Source organism: Amphibalanus amphitrite, unplaced genomic scaffold, assembly GCF_019059575.1.
Source record: "Amphibalanus amphitrite isolate SeventyFive unplaced genomic scaffold, NRLGWU_Aamphi_draft 000594F_arrow, whole genome shotgun sequence".
NCBI lineage: Eukaryota > Metazoa > Arthropoda > Thecostraca > Balanomorpha > Balanidae > Amphibalanus > Amphibalanus amphitrite.
Genome location: NW_024882088.1, coordinates 381,066 through 408,230, shown reverse-complemented (window position 1 = coordinate 408,230; position 27,165 = coordinate 381,066). Strand labels below are relative to the sequence as shown.

Here is a 27,165-nt window from a genome sequence, read left to right as displayed (position 1 = left end):
AAGTAGTGATGGGCGGCCCAAGATGTTGGCTTTTTATTGGTCATTTTGCTGAGTGCTCATATGACATGTGTGGATGTTACTTGGCACGTCGGGCTGGGTTAGAGTGGCATGTATGTAATATGCCGGATTTTAGCGGCGGGTCGCATATGGATCGACTGCTTCGTTGTGTGAATTGCTTATTTGGTCCATTAACGCTGAAATAATATATAAGTGTTAGAAGTTCGCACACACTTCCGAGGCTGGTTATACCGCCGGTGTTATAAAAAAACTTAACTACTTAACGGTCTGGTCCATAAATAGCCCTGATTGCATTACATTTTTGAAAAAACATAAGCACAGCTCACAGCGCAGTCGCTTCCCGAACTCCAGTTCCTGCCAACTTAATGTTTTGCCTAAACCAAAAAGGCGTCATACCTATGTCCTGAAAACAGTTTTTTTCAGATTCCTAAGCTTCTATACCCGTGCCTTTACAGGTAAGGAAGGGTCCCGGCAACTGCTACGCCCGAGGAAAGTGCGTCTACTACAGCAAGCGGCTCAAGACGGAGTTTTGCGGCGATTGTCACCGCCGCTCGGGCTGTTTTCCAGGTAGGTCCGCGGCCGGGGCTCCCCCTGCTTCTGGTCAGTTTATCCCGGGTCTGCCACTCCGGCGATTTGCCCGCTAAGTTCAGCTGAAAGTCCACCGCACCAGCTGCTTCCTTGGTTAGTTAGACTGAAGGTCCGCAACGCTGATCGATTATTCGGTATGATTAGATCGAGTCGGACACCTTGACATGGAAAGTTTCGTGACTTAAGCGCCAACCCATTGCCCTTTCCCAGTATGGACTAATTAATTTTCGCCCTTTTAGCTGCTCCTGGTGGTGGTGGTAATTCAAATATGTTTCATACACCCTGATATAGAATACACTTATCTGATACTAGAAATAAAACATTTGCAGTTAAATAGTTGAAAGATTATTTAATTCCTCCTAAAATATTGTCCTGCTGAGCTGTATGGCCATTGGTCCTCGACCTTGTCCCCGACACTACGACATTCCTAATGCCGATCGACGCGACACGCGGGTGGTCGGCGCTACAGCGATATAACGATTCAATCATGCATTTATTACGCCTGAATGGTGGTCCCACCTGACAGCAAGGTGATTGCAGCATTTCACATTGATGTAAACATTGTGCGATGCGGCAGGTTTCCATTCCAGCTGTAAGAACATGTCCTGGTTTCTGCTTGCATTAAACATTGCTGGAGATTGATATTGACGGGGACTGTTACATGTGACGGTCCCCGTGGATATCGCTGAGGGGACTAGGATAATAATTTATAGCGCTGTCCTGTCTTGCAACATCAAGTTTGTTAGCTAGGTCTGTAGCGTTGGTATGACGATTAGACTAAGTGGAAGACAATCTTTGAGGTAAATCAAATTGATGTGAGCCCTCCATTTCAGTAGCCATTTTGTGTTATCTTTTGAATTCATTCTCACTTCCGTGAGTAAGTAGTACCTAAAGTAGTGCCTACGTCATATTGTCTACGTCACGGAGTACTGACGCCATGACGGCTGAAGTTTAATCCGGTCGTTTTAATAGCTTTTGAGAATTGATTAGGATTAATATGCTGACGATGCATGGAAAATAATCTGAAAGTAGATAGCATACACTTTGTGTAAAATAATTTCAGCTGATTTAAACTTTTTTAGGCAGAGACGTCTGCGTTCAAGAGTTCGTATAGTCGATTCCCTTATGCGAAGAAGCAAGCCCAATAGAATAAGAAATGCCCACCGTGGGTATATTCAGTTCCATCTCTGTGAATGGCATGCGGAATACCGTTTCTTAGACCCAGGTTACGTTTGTTATTTAAAGTAACTTCCTCTTGGTAACTGCAAGTACAAGCTGAATTAACTAACCTAATATATCGCTGACTAGTTCTAAGGCATAGTCCCATCGGGCAAACCAATCACACTGACCTCGTGTGGTTGAACGTTATAATCTATGCCATAGTTCATGCCCATGGTATATCCTGCTTAATGATTCTCGTTTGTATCCTATGTAGCATGACAACGATGCCTGTTGCTTTGGGCAAGCAACAATTTGCATTTACGATCGCCATACAGTGCTGCCATTAGGTTTCTGAGCGAATCACCATGGCAGAATGTTCACCAACAGATGGTGTGTCTGGTATCTATGCTGTCCAGTCCATAGGTGCATAGATGTGTGTTTTTCTAACTTTGATGGCACACATAAGACCCCGACCATCGGTACCCACAGTGGCCGGCGGTGGTCTCGGTCCCTGACCTCTGAGCCGCTCAGGTCTGCTGACCGAGTGGCCAGGCTCGGTCCATGAACCTCTGAGCCGCTCAGGTCTGCTGTCTGCTTTCCGTCGGCCGATTGTGGCGGTGGTCTCGGTCGCTGACCCTCTGAGTCGCTCAGGTCTGCTGAGCGAGTGGCGTGGCTCGGTCCATGAACCTCTGAGCCGCTCAGGTCCGCTGACCGAGTGGCGTGGCTCGGTCGCTGACCCTCTGAGCCGCTCAGGTCCGCTGACCGACTGGCGTGGCTCGCGCGCGGCACGCCGGAAATGACCCCGTGCCTGCATAAATAATGCCGGCTGGTGTCGGCGTCGGCACGCCAACGGCACTGAGTTACCGTGGACCGGGGTCAGGCAGAGAATGGGGTGAGACTGGAAAGGAAGGGACGGTTCCAGGTCGGTCGCCCTACCCGGTGGTTCCTTACAAATTTCCGAACAGCTTCTGGCTAATCCTCGGGCAGTATACTTAAGAGGATTTCCGAAACAATCAGTAGCGGCGGCACTCATCCAGATATACAGAAAGTCATCGGGTTGTTATCATTTTTCCTCAGACAATCTTCCACTATCCCTCGGCGGTCCGCCACCCACCTGACAGTCCCCAGCCTGTCCACGAAACTGCATTCAACTAATCCTCGGGCAGTTTTCAGTGAGTCGTCGTGTAGTTCTCAGCCGGGTGGTCCCCGGGACTGCCCCCGAGCAGTTGCCATCACCCGGGCCAATCGGCGGGGCTGTGCATCCAGTTGCCGAACCATAGCTCCTTCATCACTTTGTGAGACTGACCAGTCCCCAGGAGGTAACTATGCCACCGGGCCACTCAAATGACGTTAATTTTCCAGATGGGACCCCATGCAGCGAATGAACGATCAACCCAGTGTTCCACTGAGGCCGGCCGTGGCGTGCTGTCGTATTATGTGATTTAGAGCCAGTGCTGGTACTGCAAGCTGCAAGGAGCCATTAGTGCACAGCTAGAGGTTGATTGCTCGAATGTGGATCGGAACAAAACGATGAAAATGAATTTTCAGATAAACAATAAATTGGTGGGTAGAGGTAAATGAGGAGAAAAGAAATATTGATAATATCCGTACGGGATGTGACAATGGTGCAAAGTGCCCCAACTCAGCCATATCAGGTGAGTAAAGAAGCCATATTTTCAAGCCGCCGCCCTCCGGTGCCGTCTGAGAAGTGATGCTGCCATTTTCCGTCGGCCGATGGTGCCATCCTTTAGTGGGGTGATCGGGTCCACGGACCGGGCCCGCGCCGCCAGCCGCGCCTCTGTCCGACCAATCTAGGCTCGGTCCCGGGCCGTTCGCCGGCTCCGAATGACCGTTCAGCGGGGCAGATCGCGTCGTTTGGCGGCTCGACACTGTCCTCCTGAGCCTTGTGGGTGACGTCACCGGTGTCATGGATGACGTCATGGGTGTCATTAACAGCCACCGCCTGAGGTGCTGGCGTTCTGGCGTTGACCTTCGGCACCGAGAAGGGCGCTTGGCTTTCGATTTGTCTCGCATCGAACGCGTTGTGAATGCAATTGCGGTGAATGATGATTTAAGCTGGGTAACATTAATTGTTCCTTCGCTTTGAAGTTTTATCGATTCTTCAAACCGATAGATGCTTTTAAGATATGCTTGTCTCTTGTGCCGGGGACGAGATCGTTCCCTCGGCCTCGGCTGCCCTAAAGAAAACAGTCTTCGATTACGATTACTTACAAAAGGGTGAGTGCTCAATTCAGCACTTGGTCCGACAGTCGATGGTGTTTGGTCAACAAACCAACCACCTTGTCTCCTGATCAGCGGCGCTGACGGAGCAGGGAGGGGGTGGGGACGGACACAGGTGAACGGGGCTGCGCGGAGGGCTGAGGCAGCAGTGGCTGGGACCGGCACAATCAATGCGACTGCAACTGACACGGCCGAACCGAGCTGGCTGCGAGCTGAGCTGCTGGCTGCTCCCGGCGGTGCAGAGCTGGCTGTGGGCAGAGCTGCGGGCTGCGAGCAGAGCTGCTGGCTGCTCCCGGCGGTGCAGAGCTGGCTGTGGGCAGAGCTGCTGGCTGCGAGCTGAGCTGCTGGCTGCTCCCGGCGGCGGCGCAGAGCTGGCTGTGGGCAGAGCTCTGTCTCTCAGAGCTCCCAGCGGCAATAGCAGGCAAATGAGCGCCTCGATGTGCTGCTCCCGGCAGTGCAGAGCTCCGGCTGCCGCTCCCGGTAGAGCGGGGCTGACTGTGCAGGCAGAGCTCTTCAGAGCTCTCGACAGAGCTGAGCTCCCGGCAGTGTATGGTACAGCCACAGGGCGATAGATCGACGCGGCACATGTCTAGAACACGCGCGCCCCGCTGATTTTCCGAGCAGCGGAAGATCGCATACCTCCGACTTTCCGACATTTGCTGATTGACTGTTCAGACGCTCAATTCAATCAATCACTGGCCTCAGGTTAGGATTACTACCTTGTACTGGCTGTTACGAATTTAGTTTTCAGATGCAGTGGCACATCGATGAATTTCATTTCTCGTTTATTTCGTGCGCATCTGCGATACTGAAGCGGGGAGCCGTTGGCTTTGTCCTCAAGTTATGGATTTATATAATTATTTTCAATTTATGTATTTTGATATCATTTATATGATAATCGATATGTCTACCTCTACTATAATTGTGCTGACAAATTGCACGCTCTGCATATGCACTGTACTCAGTGCATATGTAATTTCGCTGAGATCCAAGTCAAAGGTCCCAGCATAAATGGAAGGCCTTGCAAACTCAACACATGCTATGCGTTTTTGCTTTGCATGCGCGATGTCTTGCTTGACAGAGTTGTCATGGCATTATCCAAAATTGATGGCTGAACGGTGCCAGACCGACCACTTGTTGCAGCATTTTTCGTTAAATAAGTGAGTTACCGCGACGGACGGAGGGCTGATGCGGGGCGGTGCCGCTGGCTGAGCGATTGACCCGGCTCACTCGTGGGTTTACCGACCTAGGACGTAAGGTCACTGACTTGCGATGAAAGGTCAACCGACATTCTCCGAAAGGATTTGAGAGACTCCGATCGGACGGCTGATCATCCAACTGGTTGGAGCATTTAGCCCGCAGTGCAATATAATTTGATGGTAAGGATTGGGTTTACCTTTCGAGATGTGAATCAAGCTGAATACTAATCGACACAGCCACTTTCGATGCTTGAACATCTTCTCGAAGTCCTGCCGCAACCCAAGGACATTCCTTTATTGCAGTGGCGCGGGAACCGGGGGGGGGGGCTAGGGGGGGGGGCTGAGCCCCTCCAACTTTTCGGCTGGGGGGGGCTCGTAATGTATTTGAGCCCCCCCCCCAGCTGGAGGAATTGAAATCGGAAATCTACCAACACAATTTCATAGATTCATACATAGGCGCGGGAACCGGGGGAGAGGGCAGTGGGGGAAGCTTGCCCTCACAACTCTGGGGCCGTGGGGGCGGTGCCTCACAACTTTTCATGAGGCCAGGAACCGTTGGGGCAGCTTGCCCTCCCCAAATTAGGGGTTGTCAGTCACAAAGGAAGCAAGCATGTGAGTGAAAATTCTACCTATTTTACTGACTCGGCAACTCATTTGGCAGCTTAAAACCTTTATTCCAGGTTGCCAAAACGGTAGTTTCTTCACTCAGCTGAGACGGAATACCTCACTTTTTTGCAAATATCTTCTTCTTTTTTTTCGTTGAAAAGGCCAAGGTCTGAAAAATAAGTGGCCTAAAACCGATGAGAAAACTAGATTTGGGGGTACCCTAGGTTGATCTCTATGATGGTTCAGCCCCCCCCCCCCCAGTCTGGAAGAAGTTCCCGCGCCACTGCTTTATTGCGCTGTGGTTTATTAAATATGTTCATTTAAATTGAGACAGCGTCAGCTTTGTGGGACCGAGTGTGTGTCAAGTTCCTAGTGCGGGAATTTGTTGGGTAAATGTGTCATTTATATCACACCAACTCCTGTTCTATTTAAGAATGAAGCCGTATTTTAACCATGTAGGCATTCAGTCGGCACTATGTCGACGAGGTTGACGTCGAACGTGGCTACTGAATTATGAGGAACGGCTTTAAAGGATGCATAACACTTCGGACGCCTACAAAACAGATTTGAGCGTGAAGAAAATCCCCTATAAATGTTGGGTCCAGTGCAAGGTCATTGATAGCGCGACTTAAGTTTTGCTTTGCTGGTGGTCACTTTTGCGTTTTAGAAATTGTACGTCCTGCATTTTACGAGGAAATTGGTATGCTTTATTTATGAGTCAACAGAAATGATTGACTTTCGTTTTAATCTGGTCACGTTTTCGTTTTCGTCATGGCCGTGATTGTTTGTCGTCATTTGTGCTGTATTTCAGGCACGTTACTTTGCAAAACAGTCTGATTTTATTAAATAGATTGAGTCTGCATGGCTTACTGGGGGTTGCGGGCCCGGGTGCCAGCACCTGGTGATGCATTAACACCTTATTGGATGAGTCGTCGCGTACATTCGCTCGGTGAGAGGTCCATCAATGCTCACGTTTGCGACTTAGTTTCAGTAGCAAAGATCACTGTGTCGTGATTTACCCACTGGCCGTGATTTACCCCCCTCCCCCGCTGTTGCGGTCTAAACGCACTTCTCCGTCCCCGCGGCTTATGTCGTATCCTGACCGCCCGAGTCCTGTCACGCCACGTTGCTCGCTCGTTTGCTGGCTTACCTATAAATTCAACTGCCTGCAGTCTTATTGGCATGCCTGGGGAGATGGAGGAGAAACAGCAAACACTTGAATGCTTACCATCATAGACCAATACGTTTTAAAATTGCAGAGTAGTGCCATCATATCTCGAAATTCAAGCCGCACTCTGGCGCTTTATCCTGTCCCTTACGTGCTGGCGTTGCTCTTATAGCCAGCTGCGGTATACGCGGGCGTGCGTTTCCCTGGAGAAGCAGTCGGTGTCATTTTCCGTCTGGGGCAAATGTATTGTTTTCTGAAACTCCTGCCCCTCGGGAGGACGACCGACGCTTTTACATATTCGAAACGTGTGCCACACGATATTTTCTCAGGTATTTAATGTAACCGGCTGTCAACAGCACATATTTTTTCACAACTAACGACGAATTAAAATGAACTTAGGCTGACTGGCCGCGAAAATACGTAACGAGACCGCACAATTTTCTATTTGAAACGAAATCAGGAAATTCCTCTTCGTCGCGCAGATCGTTCTGCAAATAATGCTCGTATTTCCTACCATCCATCATCCAAGAAAGATTACACTGGGGACGAAGCGGAAAATTGCGTGACTGACTTGGAAGCTCTGCTACATTTTCATTATCCCTTGCGCAAATGGCAGCTACATGCCTGTTTTGCCTGCAGGTGTGTGTGGGCTCGCAGTATAGGCGTGGGCGCAGGGCGGCCCATGCGGCGCGTTTCGGCTATTCTGGTGCACCACTGCTTGCCGTGTAATATCCCGTTTGCCGGCGAATGGGTAAACATTTCGCGTTGACCGAGCGCCGCCACACGGTGTCCCAAATTGCGACCAGGTGAGGCGTAGCTGCACCGCTCCAGAATCCATTTACCGTAACGTCACCATGGCGGTAGAATCTCCCTTCACCCATAGGCTTGCATGTAAATTTCATCATCTTTCGAGCGTGCTGGAGAAAAAAAAAACAAGGATTATGTGTCATCAAAAGTTGTACCAATGTAATGTAACAATGAGTTCGCCTCATTACGCCAAATGGGGCTGAAACTAAAAAAAAAAAAAAAAATAGGACTATATCGAGCCGAAATCAGCAATTCAAATGACCCCTTCATTTGAACGTGAGAGATTTCCTCTGATGACGTCACCACGGCGCCTTTATTTCCCTAGTGAACCAGCCTGAGTAGTAAAGGAATCTTGGTTGCACCTGTGACTGTGGCTGCCAAAGCATGTATTTGTTGCTTTTTTGAGGGATTATAAAATGCTGGTCAAGTTTGAGTAGCGTGATGAAAAGTAACAAAAGGAACACTAGATGTGTTTCGAAAAAAATATCGCTGGTGACCATTTAGTAGATTATGCCGAATTATTATTTTCGTCATTATGATTGCTGCTCGTCATGATTTAATTTATTCTCATTTTTATATAAAAATGTCATGGTTTCTTAGGAAAAAAACACTTTAGGATGCCTCTTACCACTACGTAAGAATTAAAGGAAAATTATTCGTTTCATTGCACCATTTACACGGCTGGCTTTCGGCCAGCGTCAGGCCACTGTAGGTCGCGGGCCGGGGCTGCCGTGCCTGACGTGGCCGTGCCTGACGTGGCCGTGCCGTGCCGGCCGTGGCCGCCGGGCTGACGGGCGCGCGCGGCTCGTCGACGGACCGTCCGGCCGCGGTCAGCACATTAGTCCGTAATGAGAGCAGGTCACGGGCGTCGGCCAACACCCACGGTGGCAGCTGTACGCTACCGCGGGACACGTGACGTCAGCGCATCGCTGTCGGCTTTATTCTAACCCGCTCTGGCTCCGCCGTGAACCGGTCTTATTTTCCCGTCTCCATCACCCCTCCTCCTCCCTGTCTCCTTGTTGTGTTTTCTGTCTCCGTCTCTCCCTGTACCCTATTCCTAATTTCCTGTCCCCACCCATCCTGCTCCCTATCTCTCGGTCCCATTCCCGCCCCACCCCTCCCCCGCCCTGGTCCTCCTCCCGCCCCTCTCCCTCCCTGTCTCAGGGTCCTGGTCCCATCACCCTCCCGTCGTAGTCCGCATGTTGTTGATTGTGCAGCTCCGCTCAATAGCCGTGCTGCTCGTTGCGTGCCACTTCCATTGCAATCGTCAATGCTGTCCGACCGTGCTCATATGACGGTGTCACGTTCCACTCCCCTCACCAAAACACTGCACGACTCGTCGGCGCAGTGACGGATACTCAAATCATTTGCAGCATGCCTTAGCTAGCCCCTTATGTATGTGAGCAGAGTTATAGATTGAATACATTGATGTTTTTATAGCATAAAAGTTTGAATACTTCTGCAAAAAGCTGTTCGAAATTTGAAAAGTTTTGCTTTAAAATAGCAAAATGTAACAATGAAAACAGGTCCTTGTATTGAGTGCATCTGTTCAACTTGAATAGTAAATTTTATCTAGGACGTACAGATTAACAGAGAATGCACCCCGCTACCATGAATCAAAGCAGAGCCTGTTGTGCAATCTGACCTCTGCCGTCCTGTTGTGAAATTTGCGGAGTGGAGAGGAGTTACCAGCAACAGAATGGATTCAGGGTGCCTACGTAGCCGGATACAATCCTTCCCACTCCCAGTTCCACCAGGCTGTCGCTGCGCCCACCAGCCCCAGACGAGCCTATGCATCCGTGTATTGAACTCTAGGACCGGCGCTCTACCTCCGGGAGTTCTACGATCTTATCAACTGAAATATTAACCTTCCAGGCGGTGGGGGGGGGGCATTTTTTTGCCCCCCCCCTTTAGTTTTTTCGATATATCTCGAGAACCGCTGCGCCGATCGTCACCAAACTTTCAGTACCCTCCCGGGAGCAGCTAGCGCACATGGTGACCAAAAATTTTTTCCAAAGGCTATGATAGGTTGGCCGCTAATGACGTCAGAGTGACGTCATTTTTGCCATTTTCGACCCAAAAAAGGTTTCGCGGGAAGAGCTGTCAGGCCTACAGCTTTAGAGATACAGAAAAATGTTTCGGACATAAAAGGTGTGGAATTAAGAGGGCTACAATACTGCTATTTCAGTTTTTCGAATTTTTTGGATTTTGACCCCCAAAAATCAAAAAATAGATTTTTTGAATATAATAGCCTAAAAATCCAAAAAGTTTTCTGAATTTCGAAAAAACCGGAATATATGTGATAGCCCATACCGCCTTCTATCTACATACCAAATTTGAGATCGATACCTCTTTTTTTGGCCAAGTTATAGCGAAAAAACTGTTCAAAATTGATGACGTCAAATTTTCAAACTCAATTTTTAGCAATTCTAGACCTCGTAGCGCAAAACAAAGACCACCATTAGACTCCCCGTGACGAGCTGCATCGAATCGATACCCATTTTATGCAAAAATATCAACTTTGAAATTTGACCTTTTTTGACCTGACCTTGACCTGACCTCCACCAGAAAGTGACCTAAACCGTACCTGATGGTCTTATAACCAACACCATTGAGTTGGAAATGAAAAACTGGCCATAAAACATGCATCGCATAACCTTAGTAAAGTTGGGCTCATGTGGTGACCCTTGGTGACCTTTGGTGACCTGACCTGTGACCTGACCTGGTATGACCAGTGACCTCTAATAGCAACATATGTACTAGACAACTGACGCCTTATCGCTGATTTTCGACAAAATGCGTTTTACTCGGTGTTATAGCGCTTTCCCTAGAAGCCCCGTGAACGGTGAAACATTTTATCTTTGACCTGACCTGTGACGTCATCGGTGACCCCGAGGTCAATGAAATTTGGTTTCCTTCAACAAATTTGACAGGGCTATCGAACGCCGTTTGAATTTTCCGGATCCGTCCAGTAGTTTCGGAGATACGGGGGGGGGGGGCAAAAAAGTGCCCCCCCCCCACCGCGCGGAAGGTGGCTGGTAGGCCCACCGCCTGCCGGGTTAACTAGGGTCGCTAGTCATGACAAACACCGATCAGGAACAAAAACTTCCAGGAACAAATATTATTGTGTAGTTTTCAAATGCCCTGATCTTTAGAAGGTTGTTTGAGCAAAAATGCTTTTCAGAACTTTGGTGTGTTCTGTGAGACTTTGCATTCCTTTGTACTCTCTAGACTTGTGTCTTTGCATTTTGATGCCATCGGGATTTGTCGTATTTTTAGATATGAAGTATGGTGGCATTTCAGCTGGTCTAAGGCGGACAGCAGAATTTATGTTCGTTACCCCACCTCTGTTTCGGGTGTATGTTCGACGCAGGAGACCTTAATTCGACAGCATCTGTTGTAATCGGGAACTAGTGCTCCCTGCACTGGGCTTATAGTTCTGTTTGTTTTGTACTCTGCTTTGTTTTTCGGCCGGCGTAGAGTTCAATTCTGCTTGGTAACGTAGACAGCCGTTTTACCTCGCAGCTGAAATGGAAGATACGACCACTGAGAGAAAAACCATCACTGCTCTGGATGCTGTAAGTGGCCTGAGGCAATAAGACTTTCCTCTATTGAGGTGCAAGTCTTGCGATTTGCTGCCACACATGCTAGAGCCAAACCAATGTTGCCGCAGCAATTCGCAACGCTGGTATTGTTCGCTTCAGCTGGAGATTGAAGACGTTTAACTTGAAAACTTTTTCAAGTGTGTCGGCTGTATTCCCTTTAAGCTTTCCTATACTTATACCATGCTCAAGTATTGGCTTACTCACTTTGTTTGAGTGAGTGAGTGTTTCGAATATTAAGTCCAATAGAAAATGAGTGACTGCAGACTTTCAATTGATTCAGGTTATCAACAGCCCCTATTGCATTTCGCTTTCGCCTGCTAAGGAAAACCTTGCTTGTTTTCATTCTGCAATAGACCCTATTCGTTTTTTCTTCTCTCCATTTCACACACAGTACAAACGGCTGCAATTCTCTTTTACCAAAACTTATCGTCGGGCCTTTAACCCTCGCCCGTATTGGTGTTTTTCCAGCCGCGAACGTATAAGGGGGGGGGTCCGTTGGACCCCCCTTGCCGTTTCGCCCCTGATCGAGCTAGAGCTTCGCGGAAAAAACGAGCGTGTTGCCCGTGACGAGAGGAAGCCGATGATACCCAATTTTAAGGTCCTAGGTCATTGGTTGACCTTCCAGGTCAGGTCAATGACCCAAAAGTCTGGCAAATCGGGACCTGTTAGAAAGTCGTAAAGCGTGACTGCTATAAGGTTTTTCGGGGTACTGATCACGAATATCATGTTAGTTTTGATCACAGATGATGTCTTCATGCATTTAGGCCAGGTCGGGTCAGGTCAGGTCAGGTCAACCAGTAAGGGTATTCGTAGTAGGTGGCAACCGCATCTGACAGCTTCGTAACATGTTACGAAGGTGCCAAAACTACTTAGTAAATGTTCATATGGTTGCTAAATTCGAATTCAGCTCCAAAAACTGGCCTAGAAACATGTAAAAATCGAAAAAGTGAACCGAGGTCATCAAAGGTCATTGAACTGACCTGACCTTTCGGTGACCTTGACACCCGCCCTAATGCATGGGAGCAACATCATATCCCATGTTTGAACGCTTAAAACCACGAAAAGACTGCAAACGCACGGCTAATGCGAGCCGACATACGCCGAATCGCGATTCCGGCCAAACATGGTCTTGAAAAGTAGGTCACAGGTCAAAGGTCATTAGGGTCAGGGTCATGAAAATTTCAGGGTAGGTGTAAAATTGATTAATGCGAGGGTTCTGAAAGTTTCGTCGCGCTCGGCCGCTTTTTACGCGAGTTATTCGCGAAAAACCGAGGGGGGGGGTCCGTTCGACCCCCCCCCCCCTTATACGGGCGAGGGTTAAGTTGTGTGTATATACTAGGCCAACTGATCTCGATACGATCGATCCGATCCCTGGAAATTCAATCTGGCTCGTCAACGCTGTCCAACGATAAACCTGTGTATGTACATGAGTCGCAGACGCAATCACGAATGCACGCATGCAGGTTAATGCCCTGCGTCGTCAGCTCTGCTTGTTAGTTCCTCCTGGAAAAGGTCAGGTGACAGCCACACCGGCTATTGGAGTTCCGCCCAAATGTTGCGCCATTGTTCTGTGCTGTTTTGACTAAGCTTTATTCATGATTTGGTAATTGCTAGGCTAGTTAGCTCATTCGAAAATGTTGCTTGTAATGTGCGTATACACTAGGTTGTCGAAGTAGATGCCAATGCATGCGTACTTTCAAGGATGTCACGCACTTAACTGTTACTGTCAACAATTAATATAAGAAAAAACATAAAGACGAAACAGGTAAATCCCAGAAGCATGAAACACAAGCCTAATTGTTTGCGTTTCTCGGAAAAGGTACATAATACATCCGCCTTCCTCAGAAATTCATTACACGCTGTTTGTTCTCACTGCTGCGTCCTTTATGACAAGTTTATTGTTTGAACGGTCGGTGAATGCCCGGTTTGTTTTTCCGCAGGCGACTCGACGGTACTGAAGGAATCCGGCGACGTGCTCCCGATGGCTGAGCTGCGAGTGGGGGACCGAGTCCTTGCAGGTGGGTGGATCGCCGCAACTCGCCGCGCCGCGCCCGGACATTATGTCCAACACAGCCTTTCAGCAGATTGGCCAACCAGTGTCCACGCTAAGGAATAGTCGGCGGTCACGCGGTGGGGCGCGCTTGATCGTTAATAGTGCTGGATGTAAGAATCTGACCCGAACTTCCAACAAATAGTGTCCACTGGTTCTATTAACACATTAGGAAAATTGCTACAGCCACAGATATCTGGTGTATAGTCGACTACAGAATGATGTTCCACTTCTTAGAAGCTATCAGTTGACCGGAGCGCTAAGTTGTGCCGTTTATCACGTAATTAAGCGTGTCGATTGTGAGCATTGGGACAAAGCTATAATTTGTGAACTCAGCCCGTGTGATACGGCACAGCCTACCACTCCAGGCAAGTAATTGTCAGTGAAAAGTGGAACATCATTCTGTAGTCGACAGACTACAGAGGTCTATGAATTAGCATTTGAACTTCCAGCGACAACTTGTAAGACATAAAGATTGATAACCTTTGTCTCTTGAGAACATTTTTAACCATTGTGAGTATGGTTATAAAACGTTTTACTAGCCGTCTGTTTCAACGTGTGCCTTTCTGTCTCATCGAATTGATGACCAAATTTAACCAATTCGCAATACAACTCAATGACTAACCTTTATGACCTCATTATCATAGGACCCAGTGACCTCAGCAACTCGATGACCCCTATAACCCCCGGTGACCCATGTGACCTGACCTGACAGTGACTCTATGACCCCTATAACCCTCGTTGACCTCTGTGACCTGTCCTTCCAGCGAGTCGGGCCGGCGATCTCACGTTCAGCCCCGTGGTGAGCTGGCTGGACAAACGGTCCAACGAGTCGGGCCAGTACCTGCAGCTGTCTACCAGCACGGACCACCGGATCACGCTGTCCTCACAGCACGTCATACTCGTCCGACAGAAGGACCAGCTCGTCTCTCGGTGAGTGGAACTGCATGTCAGAGGCTGTGGGGTGGAGTTTGATGGATGTTTGTAAACGGCGAGGTGAAGGGAAGCTTGGAGTGAGTGGTAGGGAATGAACTTAAGAGCTTTGGGACGACAATGACCGAGATGTTCAGGCTGCAGGTTTTAAGAAGCTGTCGCAATTCATGGCACTTCATTTGCATAATAATGCCGTCAGTCCATGCTGCGCCATATGACATTTTGTTGGTCAAAGCGGGATGGTAGGATATCTTGAAATCGGCTCAGCCTGCTCACGACCTTGGAAAACTTCTTCAATTTAAGCTGCTTACGATTTGTTAGCATGCGAAAAGGGCAGCCAGCCTGTTAGCATGCGAGAATGGTCCGACTTGCGCGGTGCTGGTCGCCTGTTCCGCACGACAGCCAAGTGCTGCTGCGCAGTCTACCTTTCTGAGAGACGTCACTGTTCTTCAATTCTGCAGGGCCTGAAGCATGGCCAATGGCCATCAAAACGGCGGCTAGGTATTATAATTATTGTTCTTGATATCGTTATAGGCAAGCATACCGAAATGCATACTCCCCCGACACCCATATCAAGCTGTTTTTCGTCATTAATCAGTCCTTTTTGCGCTAATGCCCGACGACATAATGACGTACCTAGCACATGCACATAGAGTAATAATGCACTCCTATTTAACCTCTTATCAGTAAAATATCTGCACTGCAAATCCCACTCACATTTATCGCCAACAAACTTGTAAACCGGTTGAGCCTCTTTTCTCGGGAACTCCTCAACCGCATCACGCTCTCGACATAAAATTTCACATGACCGCCACCTCCATACGAAGTCACGTCTCTGTACCACTCCCGACTCCGCACCGTGGGAGCGACTCCAGTGCACCCCTGTGACCTTCCATCCGCCATTCAGTCCCGCGGCCCACCACCTGTAGATGGGCACGCGTAACTCGGTCGGCTCGGCCGCCGCCGAACGCCGGAAAACGGCCCTCGGGGGCGACGTTGGCCGGCGGGAGAGCGGGCCGGGCCCGTCCGGACCCGACTTACCGCGCGGCAGATGGGCGCCGCTGAAGATCGAGTTGGAGGCGGGCGATGAGACGGCAGTGGCGGTGGGGTAGAGCGGCAGGGAGGGACTGAGTGGGATGACACGGATAGTGGGCGACGCTGGTGGCAGCTGCGGCTGCGGAGCGGAGGATTTGCAGGCTGAGTGGGGATTGTGGAGGCGGCGGCAGCACTCCGGTTCTGCGTAGGATGCGAACGATGTGGGTGGAGTTTCATGGATGGATGTGGGGGAAAGGGGAGGGAAAAGGCGGCTCCCTGGTCTGAGCGACGGCGGTAAGGCACGGCAGTGAGGCACGACATTTAGGCACGGCGGTGAGGCACATCAGTGAGACACAGCGGTGAGGAACGCCGTTGAAGAACAGCGTTGAGGCACGGCGGGGAGACATAGCGGTGAGGAACGGTAGTGAGGAACCGGGCTGTGAGGCGCGGCAGTGAGGCACGGCGGTGAGGCACATCAGTGAGACACAAGAGTGAGGAACGGAGTTAAGGCACAGCGTTGAGGCACGGCGGTGAGGCACGGAGTTGAGCCGGCTCAGGTGCGAGCGGCGGCCGGGTCTGGCTCGGCGCACCTCAGCCGCCGCCGGCCGGGTCGATAGCCCGTCTTTTGTTCTAGCTCCGGCGGCCGGCCGGCGCACAATGCCGCCCCTCTGCTGAGCAGTAATTGCTGGTTTGTTGTGCCGGTCGCCGGGTTGTTATTTGGTGAAGCGAGGCTCAAACGCATGATCCTCGGATGATAAGCTACGCCAAGTGGATCAGATTGCCGATATTCCTTATCATCGTAGGACGGCTCCTAGAAGTGGACACTGTAAATGGATGCTAAAAAAGCGCGTATGATGCTCATCATTTGTTGCAATGGCGTTATGCCAATGCAGGTATGGCTAGTTAAGCATGGAATCTGATCCCTCACATCCTGATATTCATCTGAGCAGCAGTGGCAATGCACAAGTACGCGAATAGTATATTACTAATTATTTGGCTGAATTTCACCGCCATCTGAGCCTGCCATACGGATTCTCAATGTCTGTTATGTAGTGTCTGATTTGCGAGGACTATGCTGGAACCATCGAATAGTGTGGTCGTGCGACAAAGGAATATAGATCCAGCTTTACAAGTCCGGTTTGGGGTAACACAACTCTTAAATGTCCTCGTGCGTTTACCGCTTGACCAGCTTCATTGCTCTGTTCTCAGGTTCGCTGCGGACGTTCAGACCGGCGACCTGGTGAAGGTGGCCGACTCAGTTAACTCGGACAACTGGGCGCCAATCGTCTCCGTTCAGCCCACAATCTCCACAGGTTAGTGAATGCGGTCTACTCTCTACCGGTGAGTACTGAGTAGAGACGGTCTAGCTTATTGTCCACCGGTGAGTGGAGACTCAATCCAGCCCACCATCTCTGCAGGTGAGTAGAGACTCCATCCAAAAGACCATTTCCACCGGTGAGAATAACCTGTCTTACTTTTCACGACTACGCCGGTTTACAGGGACTGTAATTTTTGCGTTGCCGATTTTCAATCCAAAGGTAACAACTGAACGTTCTTTGATCCGTGCGCGAGACAGTCGGCGAAACATTCTTTGTGGATATTCGTGATTAAAGCCCCGGTCCCACTAGGCGTTGCGACCACTTACGACCGCCTACGACCCAAATCATTGCCGACCACCGCCGACCATCACCGAATGCTGCAGATCCATCGTAAATACGGTCACATATATAAAGGGTCGGCAATCATCGTACGACTAATCGCACAAGCGGTGGCAGACCATCGTACGAAGTTTGCCGAACCAAGAAAAAATTGGTGCATGAGTCGCACGAATGACGTGCGAAACTCGATGACAGCCGTGAGTACGTCATGCGATAGGTAACGACTGGCCGCCGACGATTGAAGATCTGTTCAAGACCTATTGCCGATTGCCGCTCGATTGGTAAAGAGCGGATGTTCCGCTAACCATATTAGTGGCAAGTTGTTTACATCCATCCTGGGGCTTTTCGGGAATATCTTCGAAGCAGCTGGAGCTAGGATGCCGAAATTTTCTGACTTTTCTTAAAACTAAGCTGGGCACTTTTCCTGGAAATTTTAAGTTGATATCTTTATCAGGGGCGGTTCCAGGGCATGAATTTTCGAAATGCTTATTTTTGTAATACATGTCAAATTCTGATTCATCCTGCATCGATCGGCAGTAGTTGCGTCAAAATTGGTTAAAAAACATGGCCGTGGTGAGAACTGAGAAGTTGAAAAAGCATCTGAAATGTGCAGTTTCTATCCGCCTCCCTACCGCCCCCTATTTGCGTTTTTGGGACTTTCTTTCTTCAAAATGTAGATCACGTTGAGGGAATCGAATGCCATTCGAATTGTGAAAATCGGCAGGTTATATTTTGGCACCAGCCGCATTTTCGGGTCAGGTCAGGTCATTGACCTATTGCGTCAGAAGTGAACCTCTGCGTGGTCTTCAGAGGTCGCAACTTCGCAACGCTCTCAGTGCCAGAGGAGCTTTCACAAGGAGATTAAGCTTACAGGACGCAGTAGAGGTCTCACAACTCGTATATCTCAGATTTTTCCTAAAGGTCACATGACGAAAGGTCGGTTACGTGACCTCACCATTTCAAGTCAATGTGGGAAAATAAAAACTGCTATTTTGACGCCGGGAAAGATCTTAAGCTATCCCAACCCCAAGCATATCGAATCGTGATTTCATGCACTCCTTGCAAGTTTGATGCGTCACTTTTGCATTGTTGACCTTGCGTGACGTCATTAATGACGTCACTAGGGTCATATTAGTTTTTCGTCAATAACTCCCGATCCAATTGAACTAGCGAGTCGGGAGAGCCACCAATGGACTTAAAGGTAGTGTGCCAGCTTTCTTGGACCATATGGAGTTAATGACCCGGATAAGGAGAACCGGATTTTTAGAACTTATCCATACCTTCAAAACTCATGGAAACGTCTTAAATTCTTCAAATTTTGAGTACCCCAGTGCGAAATTTGCCCCGACGGGTTGTCGGTCGTACCCCAACCACATTTCACACCACTATGAACAATAAATGCACACACTAAAATCGCTATTACCGATAGGCTCATCCAATCAAGATTCGATAAACCCGTTCATCATCATCTCCTGCGGTTTCGAACACGCCTGTTAGTTGGCTTCTGATGCTCGTCGAGGTCGGAATTTCCAAATACGCGTGGTGCGTCGGGCCGCGCGCTCTGACTTCGGCCAAGAAAAATGCGTCAGCTGATCATTGTCCTTTCTGCCACTTGCGTGTGGTGAAATGGGGTCATAACTTAAGAGACGGCTGTTTCATATCAATTATTTCGCATAAAATCATATTTCAAACCATAAATTAATGTTCGATAGCAAAATTAAAGAAACAATACCAATACAGGCTTACAGTTTAAGTTCGACATTGTGTTGTCTACGATTAGACAGCTGATAACTCATTCCCGTACGTCGTAACTCTATAATGACCTTTGCTTATTGTCACATGTGCGCCGCATTCGCGATTGTTGCCGACGCCTGTTTGCAGGTCAGCCCACTACAGTTGTTATACACATCGAAAAACCGATAAACTTTTAGGCAAAAACGGCACTATTCCAGGCCCATTTTTGATTTTTTTGCGATATTAGGTTAAAACAGAAGCTTCTTATCCTAGGAAAAATAAAATGGGAAATCATTGGAAGGTGGCACACTACCTTTAAGAAGACCTGCCAAATTAAAAGATATGCGACATGACCTAATTCGACAAACTTCGTGGCCTGTAAGCCCTGGCCTGACCGTGACCTGAGTTCAATCCCAACAAAAAGTATATCATTCGACAAGTCTCAACAAGGCAAACACGATGATGTCAAAATCGCGGCTTTGCGGCCTCTTTTAGCCAAGTTATTCATCAAAAACTGAACCCATAACTTATGGCACTTGACCTGACGTAAGAGGTCACCGGTTGACCTGAGACCTTAAAATCGGGTGTCAATAACTGTGTCTCGTAACGGCGCACGCGCTTGTTTTTCCTGCGACGCGCTAGCCCCATCAGAGGCGAAACGGGGAGGGGGGTCGTATCCGCCCCCCTCTCGGCCGGCGCGTAGAAGAAAACCAATATGTCCGGCGATGGTTAAGATCTCGTTCTTTTCCAGAGTCAACTGTTCAGCAATTTTCTTTTTCTTGGTCACGTTCCGTGTCGTGTCCCTCATGTTCTGGAGCTGGGCTGCCTGGAATGGTCGGGCTTTTTGGGTCGGATCCCACCTCCGACTCCTGAGAGGCACTATATAGTAGGCGGTGCATCATTTCTTATTTCTTCTTGCGCTGTTTTTATTTGAAAATCTACTAGAAATGTACGATTTTTTTACGTATCCCCTTCATCGTCTACGGCTGATCTCAAAGGGAGAGCACTATGTTCGCGGCCGTGTGATAAGGGTCGGTATGAGATCTGAGATGTCCGTACCACTGTCGTCGACTAATTGCCGACTAGTGCCGTGCAATCGGCCACCATCGTGCGATTGCTCGGCGATCGAACCTTGGTGGTCTCGCGACTGGTTGCTGATGTTGGGAAGAACGCCGTGCGGTTATCGGCGACTTGTATACGACCGCCGACCGCTCCCGACTGCCCGTGACCACCGCAACCTGTCGTGCGATACTCGCCCTCCTACTAGCGAACAATGAAATACTTGTTGCGGTTTCTCGCGAACTCTTTGCGACCAAATCGGTCGCCAGGAGGTTTTTAGTGCATCATCAAAAACCTCTTGGCGACCAAAATGACCTCGCGACGTCTGAAGACAAGTCGTTCATATCAACATCCAATCGTACGAGCTCTTGAAGAATTGCGACAACCTTTTGCCGACCACCGATCGTGGGCGGTCGTAAGTGGTCGCATCGCCTAGTGGGACCGGGGCTTAAGGTTTCAACATTTTTCTCAACTTTCATGTAAACAACAATTAGCACCACCTACCGTACACAAAAACTTTCATGATATTAGGTCGTTCAATAAGTAACGAACAATCGGTCATAACTTCTTTATTTCTTTATTTAACACTTTCAAACTTTCACAGATTATAGATCAGACATTTCTGAATGCAGCCTATGCCTCAAACCAGCCGCCGCCCGCCTGCACACACTTCTCCCAGCGTTCCGGCCAACGCCGGAATTCCGCCCGGAAAAACGCGTTTTCCGTCTTTTTCACCCAGTTCTTGACAGCGCACCTGACTTCAGCGTCGGTCTCGAAGTGTTCACCATGGAGGCCATCCTTCAGGGGACCAAAGAGGTGAAAATCTGAAGGAGCCAGGTTCGGACTGAAGGGCGGCTGGGGCATGATATTCAGCCCTGTCTCGCGATCTCCTCGCGTGTGGCGTGAGACATGTGCGGACGAGCGTTGTCATGGTGTCATCCTGGTGGGCTTTCTTGAACCTGGGCGGACTATGGACAGCGGGCCGCTACATCACAGTCCTGCAGGAGACTGAGAAAAGCAATCCTGAAGAAGAGGCGCGGCTCGGATGTCAACAACATCACCATACACCATAACAACGCCCGACCGCACTTGTCTCACGCCACGCGCGAGGAGATCGCGTGACAGGGCTGAATATCATGCCCCAGCCGCCCTACAGTCCGAACCTGGCTCCTTCAGTTTTCACCTCTTTGGTCCCCTAAAGGATGGCCTCCATGGTGAACACTTCGAGACCGACGCTGAAGTCATGTGCGCTGTCATGAACTGGGTGAAAAAGACGGAAAACGCGTTTTTCCGGGCGGAATTCCGGCGTTGGCCGGAACGCTGGGAGAAGTGTGTGCAGGCGGGCGGCGGCTGGTTTGAGGCATAGGCTGCATTCAGAAATGTCTGATCTATAATCTGTGAAAGTTTGAAAGTGTTAAATAAAGAAATAAAGAAGTTATGACCGATTGTTCGTTACTTATTGAACGACCTAATACATGTGATCAAGCACCTGGCACAGACGGTTCCAATCTGTGAAAATACTGCCATGGCAAGCGACGGAAATTACGCTCTTCGAGAAAGCTGTTTATTGAAAAATTGTCGCATTTCTGCTTGCACTTCGATTTCAACTTATTCAAAATGTCAAAGGTCAGTTGAACTTGTCAGTTTGAAGCTGAAAGTACCTATGTGGCAAGCTGATTTAAAAATCAAACAAAAATACATTAATGAGTAATTGCGAGAGTTTCTCCGTGCGTGAATTGATCGCGCGAACAAGAAAACAATTAGAAAAGTAGGTAATTGGCAGAGTTTGACAGCACCTTTAGATCCTATATGAAAGCCTAGGGCTTGTATTTCTATGGATATTTGGCAGTCATCTCAGGAAGCCGCATATCTCCTGTGTCTCTCGTTTCAACCCCACGGCTCCCTTCGGACTTCAGTAATATCGAAGCAGCGAATTTCAGGCGCATATGGTAGCCAAAACCCAATCAAACTGCTACCCACATGGTGATGCATCGCCCACAGTGGTGGCCGCCGACACTGGAGCGGCTAGGCGTCTCACAATTGAACCCATATGGCCGACTCCAGCCCAGTGGTGGGATGATACAATTTCAGAAAGCAATACATCTCTTCAAATTACGCTCGAGAAAATTGCGACGGCGCCTTTGCCACCATATGGCCAACCATGTGACTCCTGGCTCGAGGGCCCGTTTGGTTGGTTTGAGGTTAACAGAAAGGTGTTAACGGCACAGCTCAGTCACTGGTACCGCAGCCAGGGCACAGGAGCCCCGGCCGTGTCGTCGGCACTCGGCACGTGGCTTAGTGGCGCAATGGCTCTGGATTCCGGCGAACGTTTCCAGGCGCGCGCGGCGAAATATTATAGCCGCGCTGGGACCATGTGTTCCCATAATCAGAGCGGACCAGGCCGGACTCGGAGGCGGGCTGCATTTGTTCTGCTACCTGCACCGGGCGAGCAGCGCAGCGTCGATGAAAAGCTAGCTATCCTGAGCCCGTGCAGTGTGATCGCATGTAAAGCGCACCTAATGGAGAGATTTGATCCGGGCTGCGAAATGAGTTCCGAGTGAGTGATGGTCACGGTTTTGTGGAGGTATTGAACTCCATGTGATTGTGATTGATAGAGCGATAGTCTAGGCATTACAAACACTGCCGGTGAGCTAAAGTATTTTTGTCTTGGCCTTCAAGCTCGCAGTCCGTGAACGGACCAAGCGTGGTAACATCTCCATGGGGATGCCATTTTGTCTGTTTATTATCGACAAACATTTGGTTTCATTATTTTTGTCTAAATTTTGCATTGTAGAAAGCCGTACTTTCTTATGCAAGGTTTGCTACACCGACTTTTAAACCATCACCAACACCGTTCTCATCGTTCGGTTACAAACCTTACTGACACTCATTCGCGGGACGGTGTATGCGAGGCCACTGTCAACAAACCGTCCAACAACGTCCCCTTGTTGGCGCTGAATTTGATCACCGTCTTACTACTCACGAACCATCGGCGCTGCGTCCTTTCATAGTGGGTCGATCAGACATCCAATTATGTACAGCTCCCGCGATGGCTCGTCTTTGTTTGCTGCCGTAACAAAGTTCCGCCGCCTGCGCTCAGTTTGAGGACTAGTTAAAGGTGTGAGTCAAACACCATTTTCGATAGACCATTGATGGGTCTGTTGACTGAAGCTCCTTGCATTCTAGGCTGCGCTGCTATGGCATGGTCCTCTCGACAGGTCTTTATGACCCGACAGGCGGTTGTAACTTCGTCGCTTCACCGCTCTAAGTTTTCCCGTCAAAACTGAATAGCCGTAAATCACCTTGTCATTTTCCTTCAGTTAATGATCCCCATGATGCGGCCTCTTTGACGAGAGTCTAGCAGCCAACTTCTCGGGCTTATTCTCAAAGACATTTTAGTGGCGGCCTTTCTGCAGAATGGCGTCACAAAGCCTGGACGGCGCTGTCGTCACGTCCCGGCCGTCTAGCGAGCCATCCTCGTTCATGACCGTCGCCCCTGCCTGCCATTCCAATGCATAGGTCTGGCTCGGCCCGCCGGTAGCCGGCTCCGTCAGTGGAAAACTATTTTCAGAGCCAGCAGACACGCCCATTCTGTGCTCAACAGATGAGTTTCAGGGGCTGTCTAAGTGAGCCACCCCGAGGTCACAACACATTAGTGAGTCTAGACGACTTCCAAATGGCCCATAGTTGTCGTAATTATCTCACAGAATCCTAATGAGTCTTGGGCTTAGGAGGCTGGGTGATGAATTGAAAGTAGGCAAAACACCTTAGATGTAAGCCGTAGCTTTTCGACCGTGACATTTAAGAGGTCGACAACGTTGGTATTGCCCATGTTCATGATTAACCCGGCTAGTGCTTGATACTTATAAAATTGGATGAATATCGAGCACCTCTTGTTGTCTCGGATTGTCCAGCCACCTTCGTCTGGCAAGTACGAGGCCTCTGTCGGTCTGTTGGTCCCTCTGTCGGTCCGACATCCCCCCCCCCGTCGCGTCGGCCCGACGAGCGCTGTCGGGGCCGCCGCGTCGATCGTCTGGTCTCCTCCGGTAATGGTCACTGCTGGCCACCCACGTGATGCGAATGGCAACGCCGGCGACGCAGCGCGACTGTCGCGGAAAAACGGTCAGCTCGGCCGGCTGACACGATGAGGACTGAAAACTGCCGGCCGAGCGTGGAAAGACGGGCTGTCCTGAATATGGGAGCTGCGTTAAATGTTTGAAAAGAGACTGCGCTCTTCTAACTTTGTGATTACAGCTACTGAATTGAATTGCAAATTGTTTCGTAAATATGAAACCGGGATAGGAAGTGTTTTACTTTAAGTTTCAGTGTTTTTCGGCGTAAAATTAATCAAGCTCTCAAACGAAGCAGCGTATTAAATTTCCGCCTGCTTCTCGCTGCCCATTTTGACACTGCCTTAGCGCGGCACTCTTTCGAGCCGCTCTGTGTCACCTGATACTCGGCACACACAGCTGCGAAAATGGAGAACGACTACACGAGAAAGTATTACGGAGACCACCCTTCCCGCCTCTCGCGCGACGCCCGGCTCGCCTACGGCTAAACGCGTTATCCCGCGCCGGGCCCGGGGGACCGCGCCCGGGCCACGCTCGGACCACGCCGTGGGGACAGTAATTTGGGTCTGTGCGGGTCCCCGGGGCGACGTCAGCAATGTCCGGCGACCCACTGGGCACGCGCCGCTGAATGAGGTCAGAATAAGGCGGGTCAGAGAGAAAGGGATTGGAAGAGAAAATAATAAAAGGGTTTTAGTTGAATGGTTAAGTAGTTGACGACAGCATTATAATTTCTGCAATGATATATTATTTGTATGTTTTAAAGTTTCCTTTTAAGGGGTCGGTCAAGATTTGATACTTTTTATCTTTAATTATGCTGGAATTTGCTATATAGCGTTGCAACAAGCTGTAGGCACTCGCTATCGAAACGTGTAGCCCCGCTCAAAGCGAACTCAAAGCAGTGAGCTCAAAGCAGTTCTTGAGACGTAGCGGAGCAGTGCGTTAGTCTATTCAGTAGAGCCAGGTGACTCCATCTTCAGGTTTGTGAAAGGTTAGCTGCAGCAAATCATTAGCAAACACTAAATTTAGGCGTATCGGTGCGGCTCAGTCGTGCCGGCACTTTGTCAATTAAAACGTTCCCAGGCAGCCCCTTAAACGACGCTAGTCACGCTAAGGAATCGTCAGCCACGTTCTTAGTGAATGGAGGATCGCCTTGAATGGAATGGAGTGTGTCAGAACGAGGTTAAAGTGTGTATGCGTGACTCGGTCGTTTGGCTTTCCGATTCACAGATAGATTTGGAAGGTGTCGCCGCACGTGGGGAAAATGAAAGAGGCCGTCTATCAGTAATATCGCAGTGCAGGGTATGGGCCCTGCGGTCGCAGCGTAATTTGTGCTTTTTGTGGTAAGCGGAGTCAGTCGCGCCATTATTCAAACGAGCGTTGCGAATTTGACTAGGGCACACGAATCGCCTTATCATCATATCTTTCTTTAAAAAAAGACAAAACAAAAAAAACATAGGTACCATGGACTAAAGGAAACATCATAAATGCTGGCTATTATCGTTTATAGTTCAGTAGTATTGTATGTCGAAACAGTCGAAAAGACATACGTTTTGTCTGTATTATTATTATTATTATTATTTTGTTTTTGGTCATAGCGTCCACTTCTTGGCGTTGGCTTTCCGAGTGCCGTTCTAGAAACTGCTATTCTTATACCATGGTCAAACGACCCCTGTCCTCACGTCAGTTCAGAGCGTTGGACAGTTCAATACCGAGTCTCATCTGGAGGACGGATGGGCGCGATGGCCGCACTGACATGGCCATGTATCGCCTCCGGGGCCGTCGGGGACCGGCCATCCATCCGGCGCTGCCGTCAGTCGGCAGCCAACGTAAATCGGTCCCGGGCCACGTCCGCGTATTCCCGGGCCAAAGGTTAAACTGCCGCCCGTCTGTATCAATGTCCAACCATCGCCCCTTCAGGCGTCTCAGTTCGACGAAGAGGCTCCCCACAGGACAGGGCAGCGGTTCGACCATCGCGGTTCGGCGAGAGCGCCCGATCGCCGATCGTAGATCGCTGAGATTGCGTGCGATCGGTCCCTGCTAGAGATGTCAATCGGATACCAACTTTTTGGTATACCGGCACCAAACCGATACCAACTTGGTATTTGGTATTTCAATCGTAATGTATTTGGTATTTTGTTGGTATCATAAACCCTCACTTATGTATACGAGGCTAAGAAATCGGTAAAAAGTTGGTATTTCCCTCATTTTCCCAAGTTGGTTTGGTTTCGGTATTTCCCCGTGGTTTTGGTTGGTATTTGGTTTGGTATCGGTATTCCGATTTTCCGTAATTGACATCACTAGTTCCTGCGCTGCTGAGCGTATGTAAGTGTCGTTCAATATGTGAAAAATGATTTTAGGAAGCTAAAGACAAGCTCATCTTCGGGGGTTTGGAGATGCCAGAATTATCGAATTATGTTATCACTACAGAGGTAGGTATAATCATTTTATACCTGATTGTTCAGATATTGTTCATCCTTCGTTAGCCGCCTCGTAATAGCGACCCAGAAATAACACAGCCAGACTCATGGACTGTTTGACCGTGCTCTTAAGTCTAACCAACAATTGGGTTTATTACCCTAGTCGTATGGTGGCATCGCTTCCAGCTCAGAGCAGCCGCGGGACTCACGCCGCCTCCGTGTACTCCTACTCCGCTCACTAGATGGCACTAGTGGTGAACGCCTGCAGTGGTATGCTGTACCGCAATACTGTCTCATGCGCGAACGGCCGCGGGACGAGTGTTTCGCTGCATGGCACGGTGAACGGGCAAGCCTATCGCTGTTGTAAAGAACTTTTGTATCAATTCCACCGTATACATACTCATTGCGATGTTACACTTTGAAACAACTCGCCGAAAGCTCTACAGATCTCGGGCTAAGTGTACGCAGATAAATGCCGCTATCCCCGTTTCGCCCCATGGCGCCTGACGTCTTTCTTACCTCCGCCTCTCCCTCGCTGTCCCAGGAGCGTACGTGTCGCTAACAGCCGAGGGTACTATCGTGGTGGACGGCGTGCTGGCCTCGTGTTACGCCTCGTTCGACCACGACTGGGCCCACGCGTTCACGGCTCCGCTGCGCTGGATGCCCGAACTGTTCGAGAGCCACGCCACTCGTGACGACGACGGGCCACGACGTGAGTAAGAGGGTGGAAGGAGAAGAGGGGAAGGGAGGAAATGAGAGGAAGGGAAGGGAGTAGAGAAATGGAGAGATGTAGCGGTTGGGTTGTTTAGGTTGGTG

The 27,165-nt window shown here is 49.4% G+C and overlaps 1 protein-coding gene across 1 annotated transcript in view; it reads left to right on the top strand.

The window, feature by feature from the left end:
* LOC122394485 (tiggy-winkle hedgehog protein-like) overlaps nt 1–27,165 on the top strand; it is a 32,529-nt gene that overhangs the window by 3,253 nt on the left and 2,111 nt on the right. Inside the window, exons 2-6 of the mRNA XM_043391377.1 lie at nt 474–585; nt 13,334–13,411; nt 14,211–14,376; nt 16,621–16,724; nt 26,894–27,061. Coding sequence (XP_043247312.1) covers nt 474–585; nt 13,334–13,411; nt 14,211–14,376; nt 16,621–16,724; nt 26,894–27,061 — 628 coding nt within the window. The remainder of the gene's footprint in view (nt 1–473; nt 586–13,333; nt 13,412–14,210; nt 14,377–16,620; nt 16,725–26,893; nt 27,062–27,165) is intronic.